This window comes from Suncus etruscus, chromosome 2 (assembly GCF_024139225.1).
Source record: "Suncus etruscus isolate mSunEtr1 chromosome 2, mSunEtr1.pri.cur, whole genome shotgun sequence".
In the NCBI taxonomy this organism is placed as follows: Eukaryota; Metazoa; Chordata; class Mammalia; order Eulipotyphla; family Soricidae; genus Suncus; species Suncus etruscus.
This window is the reverse complement of record NC_064849.1, coordinates 1,759,608-1,782,438: the sequence shown is the minus strand read 5'-3', so window position 1 is coordinate 1,782,438 and position 22,831 is coordinate 1,759,608. Positions and strand designations below refer to the sequence as shown.

The window sequence follows — 22,831 nt, the reverse complement described above, 5'->3', positions numbered from 1 at the left end:
TCAGGATGTGGAGCATCCTCTTGTTTCACCTCACCATTAAAAGGCAATGCAGGGGGCCGGGCGGTGGCGCTAAAGGTAAGGTGTCTGCCTTGCCTGCGCTAGCCTTGGACGGACCGCGGTTCGATCCCCCGTGTCCCATATGGTCCCCCAAGCCAGGAGCAACTTCTGAGCACATAGCCAGGAGTAACCCCTGAGCGTTACCGGGTGTGGCCCAAAAACCAAAAAAAAAAAAAAAAAAAAAAAAAAAGGCAATGCAGGAAGCCCTGTCCTGTAAGCAGGTCGTTGTTGTTAAGTCTCCTCAGTGTTAAGGGGAGTCTCTCTTTTTTTTTTTTTTTTTTGTTATTTTTGGGCCACACCCGGTAACGCTCAGGTGTTACTCCTGGCTATGCGCTCAGAAGTTGCTCCTGGCTTGGGGGACCATATGGGACACCGGGGATCGAACCGCGGTCCGTCCAAGGCTAGCGCAGGCAAGGCAGGCACCTTACCTTTAGCGCCACCACCCGGCCCGGGAAGTCTCTTTTGAGCAGGTCGATGTCTGAGCAGTGGTAGGGTCTTCCGTGGTAGAGGATTGCTTCCAGGTGATGTTATAGACAAACCTAGATGTTTCGTGGATGGATGTTGCATGAAATAATTAGCGATGGGCGCCATTTGTTGTGTTAAATAAATAACGATGGGGCTGGATGGTGAAGGATGCCATCCAGCCCACGTGGCTCTGCCACCTCCATGCAGTCGGCGAGTCCCAGGCCCAGGTGAAATCACTCACTCACAGTCAGGCGTCAGGAAGAATCATCTTTATTCAAGCCCTAGCCACCACGTGTGTGTGGCCTATCTCTTTACCTTTTAAGCACTAGTTATTCTTGGCCCTGCATCTAAACTCCTTTCAGCCATCTTTCCTTTGGGCTCCTTGCGGCCCCATGATCCAAAAGCCAGGGAGCCGAGCCGGGCCAAGAGAGGAACGGCCAAAGGGCAAAGAGCCAAAAGGGCCGAATTCCCTTGGTCCCAGCCTTATCTACCTTTTTCCAAACCCCTCCCAGGAATGGGAGGGGCTTGCAGGTAAAGTTACACCTACTATCCGGTTCCCAAGACCCCTCCCAGAAATGGGAGGGTCTAGGGTCTCAAATGGGTACACCCACAGATGGCTTCCCTGGTTCAGGGGTGAATGGAAAATGCCCTTTCTTCTGAAGCCTGTGCCAGGTCATTATGTCAATGTTCAGGGTGTAAGGTCCCTTTGCACTACAAGATTTGTGTATTCCAATCTCCATTAGATAGGATCTTATTTGTATGTATAGTATTTTCCCATTTTAATGTGCCTATGCAAAAAAGGAGCAATGCCACGTGGCATTATTGGTGCATATGGGGGCCATAAGAACAAGTCCAACAATCCCCATGATATGATTCGATATGATTCAATCATAGGCATTAAATTGGGGGACTCTTTCACCAAATTTCCTTGTTGAACAGCTCATAAAGAGAAGATAAAAAGTGGTTAGAATCGTCATTATATAAGAGAATATTTAGTACGACTTATAGTTGTCAGAGAAAAAAAACACAAAATATTCTAAAGAAATACGTGTCCATTTTATGTCTTTTGAAACAGTTTGGGGTTGTTACACACAATACAGGGCTTTGGTCTGTGATTAGGATTGTGCAATACTGAAGTTAAAAAGAGTAATGTGGGTTAGTGATGTTTGGGGGGTGAGAGAGTTAAGGAGTAAAAATGAGCTTTGAGGGGCCGGGCGGTGGCGCTAGAGGTAAGGTGCCTGCCTTGCCTTGCGCTAACCTAGGACGGACCATGGTTCGATCCCCCGGTGTCCCATATGGTCCCCCAAGCCAGGAGCGACTTCTGAGCGCATAGCCAGGAGTAAACCCTGAGCGTCACCGGGTGTGGCCCAAAAACCAAAAAAATAAAAAAAATAAAAAAATAAAAATGAGCTTTGTAGGGGTGTGGGAAAGGGCAGAATACAAAATGGACATTCTGGATATGCAAAACATAACATAAAGATAAGGAATACTCTTAATACATACAGTGCGCTCGGGGGCACTAGCCCCCGCACAGTTTTCCATATGCAGAGTGGTCAGAAATGGCCAGTGACAGACTTAGCACAACCGAGCAAATCTCAGCACACCCCTAGTTAGGACCAACGATTTCTGGCCAGCTGGGCTGCCACCCCAGAAGGCCTGGAGGCCGGGGGCAGAAGAGGGGAAGGCTGAGGGCCTATCAAGGCTCCCAGCACACCCAAGTTAGGGAGAAGGCCTTGCACATGGGGTCTCCCCCAACCCCATGCCGGCTAGAGCTAGCCTCCAGCTCAAGAGAGGATCGAGAGAGTCTTAGTCGTTTTTATATTCCGTGTGTGTGTGTGTGTGTGTGTGTGTGCTTATTCCAAGCTTGTCTTCTTCCTCCTCATATTTTGCTTAGCATAATCCTATCTGGTTCCACCTCTATTGTTGCAAAAGGTATTTGTTGTCTTGTATGGGATGGTGGGGTGGGGGGTGCACATCGGTGATACTTTAGGGCACAGGGCTAAAGAGAAATCTTAGGCCTACAGGACACGAATCACAGAAAGGGCAGAAGCAGACGGGATGGGGCCGAAGTGATAGCACAGTGGTAGGGCGTTTGCCTCACATGCAGCCGACCTAGGTTGATCCCCAGCGTCATATATGGTCCCCTGTGCCTGCCAGGAGTGATTTCTGAGCACAGAGCCCAGAGTAAACCCTGAGGGCCGCTGGGTGTGCACCCCCCCCCTCAAAAAACTAAAAGAAAGAAGCAGTCAGGGGAAAGGAGATAAACAGGATTTTATAGATAAGAAGACAAAAAAAAAAAAAAAAGCTTAAAAAAAAAACAGCCAGGGAGGAAGTGAATGATTTGTATTTGGTCAGCGTTTCTTCCCTCTAATTCTCAGAGTCCGTAAAACGGGCTTCTGTGTGCACCAGGGTGATCTTGAGGGAAGGAAGGGCAGAGCTAAGGGGACACACCATGAGAAACTTCCCTTCCAAGACCTCTGGGCCCCTTTCCAGCTCCCAGACCACAGGAAGAAGGTTGTCTCACCCTTCACCTCCCAGGACCTGATGCTGACATGGCCCTCACAGCTGCCCTAGTTCTCCTAGTTTTGTCCTGTTTCCTTTCTTCTCAAGATTTTCTGTTCCCTTTTTGTCCCATCTGGGGACAGTCACAGGAAGATCAGAAGCGTGACAAGCTCCACTGCTGCTGCGGATTGGTCATCTCCCACAGGAGGCAGCTTGAACCTATGCAGAGAACAAGAAAACAAGAACAAACTTTTGGTTGATTTTGGGCCACAACCGGTGGCTCTCAGGGATGGGAGACCATATGGGATGCCTGGGATCGAACCTGAGTCTGTCCTGGGTCAGGAACAAACTCAGCTCCCTAATTTTTTTGTTTTTTTTTTGGTTTTTGGGCCACACCCGGCAGTGCTCAGGGGTTACTCCTGGCTGTCTGCTCAGAAATAGCTCCTGGGGGGCCAGAGAGATAGCATGGAGGTAAGGCGTTTGCCTTTCATGCAGAAGGTCATCAGTTCGAATCCCGGTGTCCCCATATGGTCCCCCGTGCCTGCCAGGAGCAATTTCTGAGCATGGAGCCAGGAATAACCCCTGAGCACCGCCGGGTGTGACCCAAAAACCAAAAACAAAAAAAAAAAAAAAAAAAAAAAAAAAAAAGAAATAGCTCCTGGCAGGCACAGGGGACCATATGGGACACCGGGATTCGAACCAACCACCTTTGGTCCTGGATCGGCTGCTTGCAAGGCAAACGCCGCTGTGCTATCTCTCCGGGCCCACAGCTCCCTAATTTATGGCAGCATCCCAAGCCCTAATGCAGGGCAGAGATGCAGGTGAGAGAACTCTGTGGAGAGAGACAGATTCTGTCTTTTTTTTTTTTTTTTTTTTTTTTATGTTTTTTTGGCCACACCCGGTGATGCTCAGGGGTTACTCCTCGTTATGAGCTCAGAAATTGCGCCTGGCTTGGGGGACCATATGGGGACTGGGGGATCGAACCGCGGTCCATCCTAGGCTAGCGCTGGCAAGGCAGGCACCTTACCTCTAGTGCCACCACGCCGGCTCCATGTCTTAACCTCGTTGTACTGTGGCCATGCAAGTGGAAAGATGTACAGGTCCCACCCACGCAAAAAGACAACAGACCTGGGGCCAGAGAGATGGTACAGCAGATCAGACAGTTGTCTTGCATGTGGTCGACCCAGGCTTGTTCCCCTGGAGCCCCATGTGTTCCCCCTGAGCACTGCTAGGAGTGATTCCTGAGTGTGGAGCCAGGAGCAACACCTGAGCACTGACAGGTTGTGGTCCAAAAAAACAAGCAAGCTAGCAAACTAATGTGTATGTGGCAAATGGCCACAGAGTCCCCTGGAGGCCAGACCCTTGGGATCTACACAGGGTGGCAATTGCTTCTAAGGTTGAGAAACCATCGCAGGATCGAACCCAGGGCCTCACATATGCAAGGCAAGTGTTCTACTGCTGAGAACATTCCTGCACTCAGCATGCATTTCTCTCCTCTAACAATGATTATCTGGGGAAATAAATCACATTTACAATGGCATCATAGACAAGAAAATAGGGCTAGAGCAATAGCATAGAGGGTAAGGCATTTGCTTTGCACGTGGCTGGCCCAGGTTCGGACCCCAGCATCCAACATGGTTTCCCTGAGCCTGCTAGGAGTGATTCCTCAGTGCAGAGCCAGAAGTAACTCCTGAGCGCTGCCGCGTGTGGCCTGAAAACAAACAAAGAAAAAGTCAAATATTTTGGAATAAATTAACCGAGGAGATAAAAGATGTATGTATACCTAAAACAATATGAAAACCAGTATGTATACAGAAAAACAAACTGGTTGTAGAAACTGAAGCAGGTGCAGGTAAATAGAAAGATATGCTGATGGAAAGATACTCGATGGGGAAGGTGTTTAACTTGCACCGCAGCCCACGTTCATCCCTGGCACCATCTATGGTCCCTAATCACTGCCAAGAGGGATTGCTGAGCACATTGTTAGTAGTATGCCCTGACCACTACCAAATGTCGCTCAAAAGAAAACACAAAAACAGAATGAGATGAACTATTTATTTTTATCTATGTTATCACTAAAGTATTAATTTCCCCCAAATCCTCAATAGAATGAAAGGAATCCCTACCAAAACACCAATGACATTTTTCACAGGAAAAAATTGATCCTACAATTCATATAGAATCAGAAAATCACACAAACTGTCAAACAAATCATGTTTGTTTGTTTGTTTGTTTTTAGGACCACACCCATTAAACTCAGGGCTTACTCCTGATTTTGTGTTCGAGGATCACTCCTGCTGGTGCTCAAAGGACCATTGGGGGGTGCTTAGGCTTGAACCTCTCTATCATCTCTCTGGCCCCAAACAGTGATTTTTTTTTTTTGGGAGGATCACACCCAGTGGTGCTCAGGGGTTACTCTGGGCTCTGTGCTCAGAAGTCACTCCTGGCAGGCACGGTGGACCATATGGAATGTCAGGAATCGACACACTGTCTGTTTGAATCAGCTGCATGCAAGGCAAACACCCTACCACTGTGCTATCTCTCCAGCCCCCAAACAGTGATTTTTTTTTTAAAAGAAAATAATTTTACTGGGCTGGAGAGATAGCACAGCAGTAGGGCGTTTGCTTTGCACACAGCTGATCCAGGAAGCACCTTGATTGGATTCCTGGCATCGCCTATGATCCCCTGAGCCTGCCAGGAGAAAATTCTAATCACAGAGCCAGAAGTCACCCCTGAGCATGGTTGGATGTAGCCCCCAAACAAAACAAACAAAAGAAAAACAAAACAAAAAGAACACAGAGCTAATAGAATATTAATAGAACATAACTATATAGATTATATGAAATCATATAGCACATAGCATATGTAGAATATACATTCTCTATATAATTATTTTATATAAGCATAGATAGAATTATCAGCGTCCTCCAAAACTCAGGCAGGAGGCAGAGCCGGCTCTGGGCCCAGCTAAGTCAAAGCGCCAGGGCCGGGGGAACGTGCGTGCGGGCGGAAACTGTCATCTTAGGGCACAGCAACCTGCCCGGAAGGAGAAGCCGACGGACCGCTGCCCGGGCGGAAACGCACTTCCCGAGGGGAGCGTCAGTTCTGGCGGAAGTGGCCGCTCTCCGGCTCCAGCGGACCACTCAGGAGCGGGGCTTCGGCGTCGTGGGCGGGACTTCCGGCGGCGGCGGCGGTGGGCCGGCGAAGATGCTCCGCTGGGTGTGGCGCTGGCTGGGGCCTGGCCCTGGGCCCTGGCCCTGTGCGGCCCGGCCGAGGCGCCGAGCCCCGGAGACCCCGCGGAGGGGGACGCGGCCGTATGCGGTGCTGCGCGGGCAGAACCTGGGGTAAGCGAGTGCAGCTGCAGGAGGAGGGAGCCCGGCCCCCGGTGCCAGGGGAGGGGAGCCAGCGCCTTCCCCAGCATCGCCCCAGCTCTCGATTACATGCACTTTTATTCATTCATTTATTTGGTTGGGTTTGGGGTCACCCCAGCAGCACTCAGGGCTTCCTCCTTGGCAATGCACTCAGAAATCACTCCTGGCAGGCGCGGGGGAACCCTATGGGATGCCAGAAGTCGAGACCCAAGTATTCCTGGGTCAGCTGCATGCAAGGGCAAATGCCCGACAGCTGTGCTATCTCTCTGGCCCACAACAACAAATCTCTTTTTTTGGGGGGGGGTTGGGTATGAGTTTTTGGGTCACACCCAGCATTGCTCAGGGGTTCCTCCTGGCCTCTGACTCAGAAATCGCCCGGTGTAGGCTCTTGGGGGGGACCCTATGGGATGCCCCAATGCCATAGGGCCTATGGGATTCGAACCCATGCATGCAAGGCAGACGCCCCACCTCCGTGCCATCTATCTCTCCGGCTCCTTATTTACCCGCACTCACTGCAGTGTCTACCACCAGCTTGCTTTTCTATTGCTTTGGGTATTGATACAGCTTTGATCTCCTCGGTTTAATTTGTCCCCATATCGCCACGGGCCAGCCCCATCTTGCTTTCAGGTCCCAGTGATTGACATATCGGTGCTTCAGCTGGCTCACGACTCTACTGTGACCCACCATCACACCGCACCACACATCATTCTGCTCTCCCCTTCCCTTGTGCTGGTGCAGATCTTACATGCCAGGGGCTTGAACCCGGACCGATCTCAAACCTGCATGGCAGTTGTTTTCCATGCCTGGGGGCTCAGGCCACAGTTCGCCCTCGCTTTCACAACCCCAGCCCACCCAGTTGACCTCATCCCCACGAAGGCCTGTTTCTGAGCAGCAGGGCCCCTCACCCGTGCCTCTGGGGCACCTTCTGGCACCCAGAGGCACTGGGGGAGCTGTTTGGTCTGTCCCCCCAAGCTGCCCGAGTAACCTGCTGTTTTCCTCCACAGTGCTCATGGGTGCCGTGCTCAGCGTCCTGCTGCTCACCATGATCCTCCTGGCGTTCTGTGTCTACAAGCCCTTTCGGCGCCGCTGACAGCAAACAAGATCCTGCCATGGGCTGGTGGACAAGGCCAGAGCAAGTGGCCACCACTCACAGAAAAAGTGGTTGCCAGTCGGCACCGTCCTGCCGGGAGAAGCGGCCTTTCTGGGGGCCTGGCAGCTGGCAAATGCTAGAGGATGTGGAACGAATGTCGCTAAGTTGATTTCCCGTCCCTGGCACTCCTTGTGCACGGAACGGTCCAGCCACGGGAGCCTCCCTCGGTGGTGTACATCTGGTGGCTCGTGTTAAAAATGCCTGCAGCTCCAAGTGAGGCCCGTGAGAGAGGAAACACTATGTGACGGCAGGACCCTGCTGGAAGGACGCACGGTTGAAACAGAACACAATGTGGTGTCGTCTGGGTCACACCAGGTCAATTCCTGGGTTCTCTGCCCAGCCCTGCCCCTTCCACCAGCACTGCCCAGTCTGACCCCACAAAGAACTTCTGGGAGTCGTGTCTGGCCGACCATTGTATCCATCAGGTTAAGAATCATAGCGTTTGGGGCCAGAATTATAGCACAGTAGGGCGCTTGCCTTGCATGAGATTAACTGGGTTCCATCTCTGGCATCCCATAGGGTCCACTGAGCACTGCCAGGAGTAACTCCTGAGCACCTCCAGGTGTGGCCCAAAAACCAAACAAAAAAGAATCCCTTTTTTCTTTTTCCTGGTCCTAAACTTGATTGGAATATTCTGGTTGTAAAGCAGGTCAGCTGTGGGGGCCGTCTTGGCTCTGTGCTCAGACCTTCTCCCCGCCAAGTCAAATCGGGGTCACCACCTGGGAACCTAGAACTTGGGGACCACGTGAGTTTGTGCCAAGGTGGGAGGGCAAGAACAGGACCACTTGGCCCACTGGTAGCCGCTTCATCTCCAGTTCTTTTTTTTTTTTTTTTTTTTTTGGTTTTTGGGCCACACCCGTTTGACGCTCAGGGGTTACTCCTGGCTATGTGCTCAGAAAATCGCCCCTGGCTTGGGTGGACCATATGGGACGCCGGGGGATCGAACCAGAGGTCCTTCCTTGGCTAGCGCTTGCAAGGCAGGACACTACTTACCTCCAGCGCCACCTACCCGGCCCCAATCATCTCCAGTTCTTGACTGCAGTCAGGGCATTACAGATTTGGGGTAAGAGCCGGCTGGTTGCCACTGAGCGCCGTTCAGACGAGGCTGACGGGAGAGTGGAAGGCGTTACAGACGAATCTCTCCTGGAAAATTGCTGCTGTTCCTTTGCACTGATGGCGAACTGGGTTTTCGTCTTTCCTGAGCGATACTTGCATTCTTCGAAAGCGGTTATCAGTATTTATTTCACAGGGGCGAGGTTAAATTTTGTTCTTAAGGGCCGGGCGGGGTGGCGCTGGAGGTAAGGTGCCTGCCTTGCCTGCGCTAGCCTAGGACGGACGCGGTTCGATCCCCCGGCGTCCCATGTGGTACCCCCAAGAAGCCAGGAGCAACTTGCTGAGCGCAATAGCCAGGAGTAACCCACTGAGCGTCACTGGGTGTGGCCCAAAAACAAAACAAAACAATTTTGTTCTTAAATGGAAATGCTTGTCTCAATGCTCCTAGCAAACACTGCACTGAGTTTGTTTTGTTAACTTAATGTGAAATCAATGATTGTGGGATACTGTAAGTGCGTCGAATTATGCTTGTGACCCTAACATTGAGCCATTAGAACGTTCATTCTTACTACTCACAGAATGTCGATTAAAATCTGAAACCCTACTCTGAAGCATTCAGATGTTTCAGACGCAGACGTATGTTTGAATCTGTTCCATCTCTTTCATGCGAGCACCGTGAGAGAAACATTTTTTGTTTGATTTTGGAGCCACACCTGGTGTTGCTCAGGTATAACTTGGCTCTGTGCTTAGCAATCCCATCTGGTGGTGTATGGGGACTCCTAGGGGTTGCTGGAGGTGCCTTCCTTACCTGCTGTTCTATTGCTCTGGGCCCTGTGAGGTGAAATTTTAAACTCATGACTTGAAATAACATCATTGCCCTCCAAGGCATGGCATGGACTGCTTCATTTTGGTCATACCTGGCGGTGCTCAGGGGTTCTTCCTGGCTCTGCACTCAGAAATTGCTTCTGGCAGGCTCTGGACCTTATGGGATGCCGGGAATCAGACCCAGGTCCATCCTAGGTCAGCTGAATGCAAGGTAAATGCCCTACCGCTGTGCTATCTTTCCGGCCCCCCAGGAAACTGGGTCATTAATTTCTCACACTGTTGAAGGCTGGGGGAGGTCGGAAATGTCAATTCTCCCCCGCCCCCCTCACTGGACCAGAGCAAAAGCACTGCAGGGAGGGCTTTTGCCTTGGGGCCAACCTGGATTCAATCTCCAGGGTGTTAGTAGCATGCAGCTTCCTGGGCTCAATTCTTAGCACCCCATATGTCCACCCCACTCCCTCCCCTACCCCTGAGCCAGCCAGGAGCAAGCCCTGAGCACAGCTGAGTGTGGCCTTGGAACCAAAACAAGGAACAATGTTGTCCTGGGACCCCTGCTCCCTGCATTTACCTTTCTAAACCGCTGTGCAGATCCAGTGTCTGAGCACTAGCACAAAGGCAGGGGAGCATCAGGGCCAGTCACCTGGCAGGCTTTGGGGGGTGGGTAGGGGATTCTTTGAGTTAAATTCCAGGAACATGAGGGGGCGGGGCTTTAAAAGAAAAAAAAGAGAAAAAAATTCCAGGAACATGAGCCCTGACTTTATCAGAAGGAAACAGTAAAATCCTGCCACACTTAAGAACCTGGCAACTACTATTGGCTCAAGACTTGGCCCCAGTGGGCACTGTCCCCCAACTTTCCGAAACCACGCAGTTGTTTCCCCCACGTGCTCACCCAAACCCCAGCTCAGCTCGTTCTTTGTGCCAAGAGCACCAGACTTAAGGAAAGACTGAAGGAACACCCCAAAGCCGAGCACCACACAAGTATCACCCCTAAAGAGAAAACTCAGAAGATGAGGCTGATTGTGGGGAGAAACTAAGTAAAGACCAGATCTTCCGGGGCCAGCAATGGTTCTGATGCTTTGAACCCAGAACTGAATTCATCAGCACCATAGGATCCCCTGAGCACTGTCAGGAGTGAGCCCCAAAACACTGAGCCAGGAGTTCAGGTCGGAAACGACAGTCTGGCCCCTAAACCAAGGATGAAAACTCTGCAGTCACTCCTAGCACTCCACCTGCCTGTCCTGTGACTGCCGTGCTCCACCCCCGGTCCCCCTACTGTATAGCGTTAGGGCTGCTTGAGATTTCATGTTTTCAGTCTCCTCGATAGACTTCCTGAGCTGGGCCTCAGTATTAAACCCTCACGTCGACCTACATGGGGTCCTGCAGTCTGAGCGGTGGCCTCACTGCTGTGCATCGTCCAGCTTCCCGCCGATGCCGATGCCGATGCCGAGAGTGCTCAGCTGGGTCGCCATTCATTTCCATTCCCCGGCAGTTGAGTGGCCTTTGGGTGTGGATGTGGGTGTCTGTGCGTGCTGTGCGTGTGTGCGTGTAAATTGGCGCAGGGAGGGGGCTTGATCACACACTAAGTTCAATTCCAGGTACCTACACGACCCTCTACTCCCGTAGGTTGACCACGATGGACGGCGTCCCCTAAGCCCTGCTGACTTTGGGCCACCCAAATCCTACTAAATCGAAATCGGCTTAGTTCTTATTTTTGTTTTTCGGCTACACCCGGTGACGCTCAGGGGTTACTCCCGGCTATGCACTCTGTTGGGGACTGACTTGTTTGAGGCCATTTTGCTGTTCTTTCTGCCATATTCCAGCTTTTCACCTAAAAGCTATTTTGCAGTCTTGCTGTAAGTTTTTGAGCTATAGAGAAAGGAATGTGCAACTGTAGATATAATTAACTCTAGCCCGGAGGAGAGCAACACTGTCCGGTACCGTTATCAGAAACTAGGCCTCACTCCTTAAGACCACATTTCGGAGTGAACTAGGCTATTATCAATAAGTGTATGCTACATTGTCCTGTTCAAGATCACTGAGGCAGGCACATCTCGCACCACCTCCTGATAGTTAAGCAATTAGGAATGCAGCTGGAAGGTCACTAGAAATTTCCATGGAAACAGCACGTTCATCATAACTTGAAGGTCATCCAGCCCCCCTAGACCCACTGCCCACTTCCTTATTTAGAGAATGCCTAAATTTCTTTGTTCCTTGAAACCTGAAATATATCCTTGCCTTGTATGGGCCTTCGCGCCAAAAGTATGACTGACATCACCTTTGTACTGCCCCCTTCTCCTTCACTATATAAGAAGGAACTGTAGCCAATAAAGGTACCCTTGAACAGTGAGACGCTGGCCTTGGGTCTTTATTATTAACCTCTTTCAGATTTTTTACAGGTGTGGTTGCTCTTCTACTCAGCAAAATAGGAGTGCGGTTGTCTGAGAAGCCTTTTCCAGCTAATTCCTGCTGGCCGGGTCCCCCCTGGGGGGGCTTCAGGACACCGCATTTTGGCGCCCAACGCTGGGCTCGAAGACCACCCACCGCCACACTCCGAACGACTACGGTCGGCGAGTCCGGAGCTGTTTCGTAAATCGCAGGGATATACCCCATCCGGGTAGGCCGTTGAAACGAGTTAGCCTTAATCAAATATTTAAACTGCAGTTTTTTTCAGTCGTTCTGATCACCGCCCCTGATTGGCTCTTGGGGCTTCGCCCGTTGGCTTCACTTCCATGGGTTGTTTTCATTGAGTACTGAACTTAAATTCATTAAATATATACAGTCTGAGTTGAAAGCCAGACATGTAGAGGTTACCAAAAAAGAATATTTGTAATTTTCTTATGTTTATTCATAATGTATGTCATTGGTTTATTATTACCTGTCCAGAAATTGTTGCGTCCACTTGGACAAAGTTAGGACAAGAAATGAGTGATTATTTTGTTAAATAATGATGATTCACAGAAGGAAAAAATTATGTTCCAATATTGGAGCCTGTTAAGAGATATCATTGTAACTAAAAATGCCGGAACCGCCAAAGACATCATCCATGCCGTTGAATCTCATGTACAACAAGTCTCCCGTGAGTGTTCCAGGACTCCCTCTCGTTCTAATTCTGTCTCTCATCTCCTTCTCCCTCTGAGAATACTTCCCCTTGTCCTCCCTCCACCACTGACCTTTGTCCAAAGTAACTAATGCTCTTAAAGATCTCTCTAATGCTTCTCATTTATATCCCTCCCTTACTTCTGTCCATGCTTTGCTCTATGCACCCAGACCCCTACAGAAGAGGCCGCTGCACCCTCTGTGCAAAATCCTAAACAGCCTTCACTTCCTAGCTTCAGCTCCGTCCCTGTTTCACCAAAACCTTTACTCCCCTCACCACCCTCCCCTCCTTAGCCAGCAATTGCAACAATACAAAGCCTTTAATTGGAAAAGCCTCAAAGAGCCGTTTCAAGCCGGTAACCTCCTATGGCCCCCAAGCCCCCTTACACGGTCTCTCGCTGCTTAGAATCTAAAAGCTGAACTCTTTGTCTTTTGGGAAGTTAACTTTTTTTTCCGCTGCAAAGCCCTTGCAGATAGGCAGGAATCCTGATCTCTAAGCTCTTATAGCTGGCCTCGCCTCTTTTCATACCTTAAAGGTACAGCACACACTTTCCAGGTCCCAGCTTGCCAACATGGCTCTTGCTGCCCTCCGTGCCTGGAAGTCGCTCCCCAGAGCTGGCATTCCAGCAGCTCCCCCACACGCGGCAACAAACTGTTGCTGCTTTCTTCCCCCCCCCCTTTTTTCTGACTTGAGTTCCCAACTCACCACAATTACATCCATGGTCTCTCACCTCTCTAACAAACTTGATAATGCTCTTAGCTCAAAAACCAGCGCTACCTTTCTGTCTTTCTCCCTAATGGAGAAGGTCTTCCCCCGCCTGCTCAGCAGCCTCCGCAGCTACCTTCTCAAACGCCTCCCACTGATCCCCCGCACCCCAGGGGAAAAATTCTAAATTGCCCAAGACGCTCAGTCCCTAACCATGGCAGATTCCCTCCTCTCACCGCTCCCCCTCTTAAAGCTATAGATATGAAGCTACTTGGGCCACATTAAAAATCTTAAACAAATCTTAAGCCTTCAAAAACAGGCTTGCTTCTCTTAATTCACAGGGTTTCTGCCCTTCAGGCGTTTCCCCCACCCCCCTCCTAAATCTATAGTTGTCTGTCCTCTGCCCACTGAATTCCACGGCCAGGCCCCCCCTCTTGAGAACTCAAAGAGACAAACTATGAAAGTGAGGCTAAGTGCCATAAAACAGAAACTGCTGCAGTGCCTACCAAAAAATTCTAAGGGCACAGTGAGTAGAATAATTACAAAGATATCATCTGCTAAGCCATAAAACCTTGCGATATCTACACTTTGCTGTTAAAACTTCTGAGCCTAATGTACCCTTTACTTTGCTCAAACCAATCCTCAGCCTCCTTCAGCCTCTTTCCTGCCTCAGCCTTGGAGAACAAGCCCAGCTCAAGGCCCTGACACTCCCACATTAAGCCATCCAATTTCACCTTGAAATACCCAATCTTTGTTATTCAAAAAAAAAAAAAATCTGAAAAGTAAGAACAAATCTCTTGCATATTCTCAAATCAATTAATAAAACCATGATTCTCATGGTGGTTTTGCAACCCAGACTCCCCCTCTTCGGATGCCCACTCCCTCTAATTTCCAAGAAATTAGTAATTAATCTTAAAAGATTGTTTTTTTTTCCTCTATATCATTACACCCTGCCTGACTGTAACATAATTTGCTGCTAGCCTTCCTTGCTGTTAAAAACTGTGCTAGCCCCCTCCCCGAGCATATCAGTGATAGACTCTGCTTCAACCTTGTCAAGCCCTACACTTCGTCAAATATGTGTATTAGGTTTTAGTGCATTTAAGTGGTGTAAAGTAAGTTTAAAACATTTAAAAAGCAAAACAGGAAGATAAGGGCAATAAACTTTTTTTTTTTTTCCATGCCTCTCAGAAAATTTGTAGAGCAAGGTCATAATTCTGTCACTTTACAGATAACAAAATGTTGGTAAAAGAAAAACTTCTTTGTGTTTTAAAATCCAAACGAACACAAAAGTGTTAAATTTAAATCTTATATTTCTATTAAAAGTTTTATTTTAATTTTTAAAGTATTTACAAAATTATGTGAAAAATAATGTGGTTAGCCTTTTTAAAACAATATAGTTAATTTAAGCACAGTAAACACCTAGGTGTGCTTTATAGTACCCTTAGTTTTAACTTTGTCTACAGCAATGGTTGTTCTTTAGTTCTGCATTGAAAGAACTATTATTTTAAGTGCATTCAAATACTCAGCACATTATATAAATCTTATATTTGTGTCGCAGTGAAAAAATAATATAAATAAAAAAAATATATTATATATAATTTTATAAGAATATATAAAAGTAACTAAACTTTATAAGCAAATTAACTAGTATTAATATAATTTTAGTCTTAAGTTCTAGGTGTGTAAATGCATCAGATGTCTTTAACTATATTTTATAATAATCTAAGCATTTAGTTAATTTAGTATATAATATTTTTTACAAATTATTCACTTAAAGTCTTCATAGTAAAAACAGTTGTTTGTATTTTTAAAATCAGTTTTTTATACCTTTAATAATCATAGTTCATGCTATTGTGTTTAATCATAAAAATTTTAACACTTTATTGCAGCTGTCTTACTGTTCTACTGCAAAACCAATTTAAAGAAAACCTATTCATTTACAGCAAATGATTTCATACTTCAGAGTGGAAGACATCCTTCTACAGTGCTCATTAACCATTTTACTTAAAAAATTTTTACTGCTTATTAACCATTTTACTTAATGTTTTAAAACTTCAAATTAAAATTGTTTTTAAAAATGTTTTGTGTTAAATCTAAACCTTAAAATTTATTTTCAGCAAAGTTCCACTCCATCTACATTAAGTACTTCTCAAAACTAAAAAAGTTTTTCTACAAAATTTTTTTTCTTCTCACAAACATGTTAGCTAAATATTTAAAAGCGCTTGTCAATTTTTTATAAATAAGTCTTAAATCAATCCTTTTGTCTGTTTATGTGTCTGTTGTGATGAATGAAAGTGGCCACAAGTGTAAAATGTTGTGTTTAGTGTTGTTTGTTTTGTCTGTTTATTTGTTATCTCTACATTTTATAATAATACAATTTTTAAAGCCTTATCCATTTTTTAAATTTCAATTAATTTTTTCAACCTGGTTCAGTCTGGTCAGTTCACAAACTGGCATCTTACAATTAAAAATCATGTGTTAAAAATTATGTATTAAGCTAGCTTTGTCCTTCTAAGAACATGGCGGAAAGTGTGAGGGATGGCAAACCCCAGATTTCTCAATGGCCATCGGGGATAACTTTTCCCTGGAGAATTTCTGGACTTTGCAGTCACCTGGCTTTCCTTGCTATGTGTAAGTTCAAGCCTATAGAATATGTATTTATGGCTAAAAAATAGCAATCCAGCTTTAACATAATAACTAGAAGTTAAAGAAAAATCCTTTATATTCAGTTTAAAAAATTTTTTTTAATTAGCAATTGTTAATTATAAATTTTCTTTATTGCCAAAGTCTAACAGAGGTCAAATAGCATTCCCGTGGTATTCAAAAATAACTAGTGTAATGTAAATTGCTAATGTTTTCTGCAAATTCTTAATTTTTATATGAAAGTAACCATTTTTGCCTTCTGCCAAGCTGTTTTCCTTATAAACCTCCTGCTAAACGCCATTCCTGCAAACCTGTTTTCTAACTGGACTCCCACCTTTGACAATGCTGAATTAAGACACTCTGCCTAGCTGCCTTGGATGCCCACCGATGCCACCAACAACCTCCATTCCTCTCTACCCTCCATCCCTTGGCCGGTCTTGCAAGTCGACCTTTGTGCCCTAACCATGGGTGCAAAGCCTATACTGGGGCACCTTCCAATTTCCGCCTGCCTCAACCTCGTGCTGTTGACCCCGATGACTATTACTCCCCTGCTAGCGGTGGCTGCAACTCTGTTATTCGCCGTGATGTACTACGCCACCCTCCTCACCACCTTCTACGTCTGCCCTGGTCACCACCGGCCCCGTTCCAGCGACTATAAGTGTAGCGCTCATACCAACACTTTTGCGCCTCCTGGGGCTGTGAAACCACCGGAACTGCTTATTGGAAACCCTCTTCCTCCTGGGACTTCATCACCGTTTCACGCCCCCCAACTCCTCCTTTTCTGAACTGTGATGCATCCTCTGCTACCCGTGGTTGGTGTAACCCCCCTCATCATCGAATTTACTGCTGCTGGACGTCAGCATCACTGGACTCAACCCGTACAATGGGGACTCAGACTTTACGTTAGGCGTACCGACCCTGGGACTCTTTTTTCCCTCCGTTTACTTAAACAGTTGCCGAATTCTCACCCCCTCGCCGTTGGTCCTAACACCTTTCTTCATCCTCATTCAGGTCCATCACACATGCCTTCTTCCTCCTTATCCTCTTCCATCTGCCTCTCCTTCTCTCAGACAGCTCACTATGCCTTCAGGTTCCTTCTCCGTCCTCTCAGGTTATTCTCAATCTCATAAATGCTTCTGCTTCTTGCCCTTACAGATCCTGCCTATGAAAGATGTTGGCTTTGTTTTTCTCCCTCAACCTCCTTTCTATGAAGGTGTTGCAGTGTTTGGCAACCTTTCCTCTACCTCCAACCCCTCTGACCTCCGTTGGAACACACAACCTCAACATGGCATTACAGTCGGGTCAAGTCGTAGGCTCTGGCCTCTGCATTAAGCCTAACGACTCCCTGCTTCCTAGCCAATTACTTGACGTGTGCAACGAAAACTATTGACATCTACAATTCTTCCTCCTCACAACCCTATCTGTTAGCTCCCAATGGTACTTATTTTGCCTGTGCTTCTGGTCTTACTCCTTTTATCATTCGTTCTTCTTTCCTCCTTTCACATATTACTGTATTCCTCGTTATTCTCATTCCAAAAATCACCATTCACCTCAGAACATATCTTTCCCTCTTCCTGCCGCCTCACCCTATTCTATTCTTCTCAATCCCTTTCTCGACAATGCCGTGAGCCCTTCACCTCCATTACACTTGCAGTGCTCCTTGCTGTTGGCGCTACTGGCGCTGGCACTGGTATCTACTCCTCTTGTATCCTCTCAATCCAATTTCCGCACTCTTACTCAAGCAGTGGAACAAGACATTAATGAAATCAAAACTAGTCTGGCAATTTCTCACAGATACTATTAGTTCCCTTGCTGATGTTGTTCTCCAAAATCGTCGTGCTCTATATTTTGCCCTTATGTAAGAGGGGGGAGTCTGTGTAGCCCTTAAGGAACAATGTTTGTATTTTCAAAGATAAACCTGGATTAGTTTAGGAATAGCGTTCAACACATTGGTGACGGTATAAAAAGATTTTGAAAAACATTTCGATGAAGAACAAGGCTGGTACCAGGGCTGGTTTTTCTCTTCTCCTTGGCTTCACACTATCTTGTCCACTATTTTTGGGCCCACTCATTAGCCTCATGCTGCTCCTTTCTCTTAGCCCATGGATTTTTCCGCAAATCACTGCCTTTATTAAGAACCAGGTAGATGAACAGGCAAAAACCTCTATTCAGGTTAACTACCAGCATCTAACCCCGCGTGACTCCTGTGAAAACTTGGCTTTAGTCACCAAGCCGCCTTTCCAGCCACTAAGTTTCCAGGAGATAGAGCGCATAGCTAACAAGCGGAGCTCGCTCCGGCACTTGTGCTCTTGGCTGTGGAGACACCTACGACGGATTAGCAAGGTCCCAGTTAGGGCACCGGCCCAAAAAGGCTACAGCGCATAATTCGGATCCCTGTGCACACCCACGGCGTTTGTAGGCCACCTTTAATTGCGGCTTTGGCCGTGTCCGACCTGGTCAAGACCTTGTATGCCTAAGACACGGTTTCTTCCACCCGCTCACGACTTTCCTTCTTTTATTAGAAGAGAAAGGGGGAGATGTTGGGGACTGACTTGTTTGAGGCCATTTTGCTGTTTCTTTCTGCCATATTCCAGCTTTTCACCTAAAAGCTATTTTGCAGTCTTGCTGTAGTTTTTTGAGCTATAGAGAAAGGAATGTGCAACTGTAGATATAATTAACTCTAGCCCGGAGGAGAGCAACACTGTCCGGTACCGTTATCAGAAAACTAGGCCTCACTCCTTAAGACCACATTTCGGAGTGAACTAGGCTATTATCAATAAGTGTATGCTACATTGTCTGTTCAAGATCACTGGAGGCAGGCACATCTTGCACCACCTGATAATCAAGCAATTAAAAATGCAGCTTGAAGGACACTAGAGGTTTCCATAGAAACAGCACGTTCAGCATAACTTGAAGGTCACCTAGCCCACTGCCCACTTCCTTATTTAGAGAATGCCTAACTTTCTTTGTTCCTTGAAACCTGAAATATATTCTTGCCTTGTATGGGCCTTCGCACCAAAAGTATGACTGACATCACCTTTGTATACTGCCCCCTTCTCCCTTCATTATATAAGAAGGAGCTGTAGCCCAATAAAGGGACCCTTGAACAGTGAGACGCTGCCTTGGGTCTTTATTATTAACCTCTTTCAGATTTTTTACAGGTGTGGTTGCTCTTCTACTCAGCAAAATAGGAGTGCGGTTGTCTGAGAAGCCTTTCCAGCTAATTCCTGCTGGCCGGGTCCCCCCTGGGGGGGCTTCAGGACACCGCAGCACTCAGAAATTGCTCCCGGCTTGGAGGATCATATGGGACGCAAAACAGATGCCACTGCTTGCGCCACTGCTCCAGCCCCTAAAGTGGCTTAGTTCTTATTGTAACACCATGTACCAGACTCAGGCCATCACATGCAAGGCACATGCTCTGCTGCTAAGTGACAAGCCTGGCCCCAGACTGTTACCTTAGTTAACCAGTTAGCCAGCAATCTACCTTTGATGTTCATGACTTTTCTGGGCTGGAGTGATAGCACAAGGGGAGGATGTTGGCCTTACACATGGCCGATGTGGGTTTGATCCCTGGCATCCCATGGGGCCCCCTGAGGACCACCATAAATAATTCCTGAGAACAAGAGTAACCCCTGAGCACCACCAGGTGTGACCCCAAAACCAGAACAAGTGAGTTTTCTAGGAACCCAAAGTATGGCCATTGAATTATTTTAGCCACGACCCCCACATCTCCTGTTCCCTTCAACCCCTACCCCGATTCTACCCCTGCCTGGCCAAGTGGTTCCTTCTCACCTTCCCAGAAAACATCAAGGCCTGAATCCTGGAACACAAGCTCTCCTGCTTTTTTTTGGCTTTAATCTCAGCATCCTAAAGATACAGGGGTGTAGGGGCCAGAAAGATAGGAAGGACGGGGTAAGGAAGATGCCTTGCACGCAGATGTAGTTCAATCTGCAACACTACTTATGGTCCCTTGAGTGCCAACCAGGAGCAGCCCCGGATCACGAGACCAGGAGTCAGCCCTGACCCCATCCCAGAAAAACAAAAAAAGCACATTTTCAGCGCATGTATTCATTCGGATGACATGGCAGTGGGGCACCCCTATCTCTATGACAGTGGTCCCGCTGTATGGGGAGCACCACAGAGGCCTGAGCGCTGACTTGGACGGAGACCCTCTGAGCAGCGTTCTCAGTAGATCGTGAGGCCACGAACCCCTGCCACCCGGGACGTGAGTGCAGCCGGCCACTCGGAATTATGAGAGAGAAAAGTGGACTCAGAGACAGGGCCACTGCCTGAGCACCCTCCAAGAAAGCGTCTTTATTGGCATCGTACGAGGAACATGGGGAGGAAGGAGGCTGCGTTTTGCATCATACAGCCCGCAGCCCCTTCTGAACCGGCTCCCTGGACAGAGGCAGAGCTGGGAAGCCCAATGATTGGAGGCAAACAGAAAAGAACCTACTAAGCGACCTGCGTGCACCCCCGGGCTCCCCTGTGGCCAGCTCCGAGAAGGCTCTTGGCTGTAGATAAACCAAGTAAACCAGAGGCTGGGTTGTGTGGGGACATGGAGGGGAGGCCGTGCACACTAAGCTGTGTGCGGAGGCGAAACGTGGTCAGGCCACAACACGCAGAAAAATAAAGGCAGCAGTTATAATGGCACCAGAGCAGACTTCCTTGTGGCCGAGGGAACACTGGACAGGCGACGCTCGGCGTCTGTGTCTGTGAGCGAGGTGTGAACCCAACAGCACACTGAGTGGTCCGGATCACCTTCTATCCCTTGAGGAGCCCGGCAGATGGGAAGCAGGCACTGGGGAGGGGTGCACACAGCGTACCCAGATGTTTCCGAGTGGCCTGTGGTGAGGATAGAGCCAGTCTGGAGAAGGGGGGACCCTGGCTCTGTACCCCCCAATCCACCTCCCGGGTCTGGATGCCAGCGTGATGGTTATTTACAGGAGACGGGTTAGACAAAAAACAGTTAACTACTAAAGGTATCCCAAAAAAGGCCTGAGAAAGTCCGGTTAAAACGTCCAACCTTGTATTGCTACTGATGGGAGTTGGTTTTCTCTCTTTTTAAAAAGAATAAAAAGATTCTGTTAAAAAATAGATTTATCCAGAAAGATGTGGAACTCTAAAATGCAATGTGAATGCCTCGGATTTCCTTTTTTTTTTTTTTTTTTTTTTTTTTTTACTACAGAGACACTGGGTCCCCCCGTGTTGCTCCCCTTCATTTCATGCCTGCCCCTGGACCCCCTGGAAGTAAGCCGGGGGAGGGGACACACATGGTGGGTTCGGCCTTGGCCTGGAAACCCTTCCCCAGCAAAGGCCTGGGATAGGCATGGGGTCTAGATCTATGTTTTGACCACATTGTCTGGGGGCCTAGACGGTCTACCTCCAGGACAAGCCCAGGTTCAAGGGCTTGGTTCAGGGCCAGGATTAGCTGCCGTGGGGGTTAGCCCGGGGGATCCTGCCTCTCCAAATACTGACCCATCCATCCCTCCATGTGGGGACTGAGTGGGGAGCAGACACTCCTGTCGACTTTTCATTGTTGCTGTTTTTAAGGCGAAAGCAACACCTGTGGTTCCTCTGTAGTTCTTGAACCTAATGCCAACACTTAACCCTCGTCTAAGACTGACTCTGTGTATCTATCTCCCCGGGAACTTGAGAGGCAGATGGAAGGAAGGAAGGAAGAAAGGAAGGAAGGAAGGAAGGAAGGAAGGAAGGAAGGAAGGAAGGAAGAAGGAAGGAAGGAAGGAAGGGAGGGAGGGAGGGAGGGAGGGAGGGAGGGAGGGAGGGAGGGAGGGAGGGAGCAAGGAAGGTAGGAAGGAAGGTAGGAAGGAAGGAAGGAAGGAAGGAAGGAAGGAAGGAAGGAAGGAAGGAAGGAAGGAAGGAAGGAAGGAATGGACTATGGCAGAGCTGCGAGAAGTGATGGTTGTTCTGGGAACGCTGTAGAAAAGTTGAAAATAAAGATGAGAGAGGAGAGAGAAAAGAGAAAAGAGAGAAAGAGAAGGGGAGAGACAGAGAGACAGAGGTCTGCCACAGCAGAGCTGTTTCTTTGGTGAACCATGAAAGAAAGCTCCATTCCCCAGAGCCATTCTCTGCCAGGACGCTGCTCTCTGGTGAAAAAAAAAAAAAAAAAAAGCACCTGGACTGGTTGTTTTTTTCTCCCGGATAAGAGATGTCTCTCTCCGCCAGTGACGGGGAGCTGGGGTGGTGGTGGGGAAGGCTTCTGTCTAAAGCTGGTATTAAAAAATGTGACCTGCAAGCCAGCCTAGCTAATGGAAAATGACACGCTCTCTGCTCTCTCCTCCCGTTAGCCTGGTGATGGGACCGGCCTGTCTCCAGCCCTTCGCCAGGGAGCACGGTGGGAGGGCCTGGGGTCCTGCTCCTGCTCCTCCGATGGTGTGCAGGTGTGTAAGTGGGGCCCGGCTGTGGCAGTACGTGAGGACAGCCCCCCACCCGGCCCTGGGGCCTTCGTGTGCGGAACAGAGGCTCCTGGTGCAGCCCACGGGGCCCAGAGGTCTATTTCTCGGTGAGCGACAGTTGCAGGACTTGCTGCAGCTCTGCCTCCTCCTCACGGAGCCGCAGTTGCTGCTCCTCCAGCTCCTTGGCCGACAGCTCCATGGCCAGCTGTAAGTCGCTGTCGAAGCGGCTGGACTCGCTGGAGATGGGGCACAGGCCCTCGGAACTGGCGAGGAGGCTTTCCTGGATGGCCCTGTGGGAGAGAGGGGCAGTCATCGCTGTCTTGTATGCAGCAGCAGTGCACGGTTAGGGATGTTCCTGGCCCCCACTGGGCCCAGCACCCAATGAATGTGTGCTCCAGGGCCGGATGCTTCACAGCAACGGTGGCATCTGGATGCTGGAGAGATGGGACGAAGCCTGAGGCTCAGAGAAGTTAAGGGATGTGCTGGAGGGAGCCATTGAAAAGGTTCAGCAGGGGCTGGAGTGATAGCACAGCTGTAGGGCGTTTGC

The 22,831-nt window shown here is 48.5% G+C and overlaps 1 protein-coding gene and 1 non-coding gene across 3 annotated transcripts in view; one reads left to right on the top strand and one right to left on the bottom strand.

Moving 5' to 3' along the window:
• Positions 1 to 14,629: 14,629 nt before the first annotated feature.
• Positions 14,630 to 14,758, top strand: LOC126002501 (small nucleolar RNA SNORA22). The gene has a single exon (XR_007493193.1). It is a non-coding gene; the product is annotated as a small nucleolar RNA SNORA22 (small nucleolar RNA).
• A 7,319-nt stretch (positions 14,759 to 22,077) lies between these two features.
• ANKRD13A (ankyrin repeat domain 13A) overlaps positions 22,078 to 22,831 on the bottom strand; it is a 41,294-nt gene continuing 40,540 nt past the window's right edge. For both annotated transcript variants that reach the window (XM_049767788.1, XM_049767784.1), the window contains one exon: positions 22,078 to 22,574. In XM_049767788.1, coding sequence (XP_049623745.1) covers positions 22,382 to 22,574 — 193 coding nt within the window. In that variant the 3' untranslated portion in view covers positions 22,078 to 22,381. The remainder of the gene's footprint in view (positions 22,575 to 22,831) is intronic.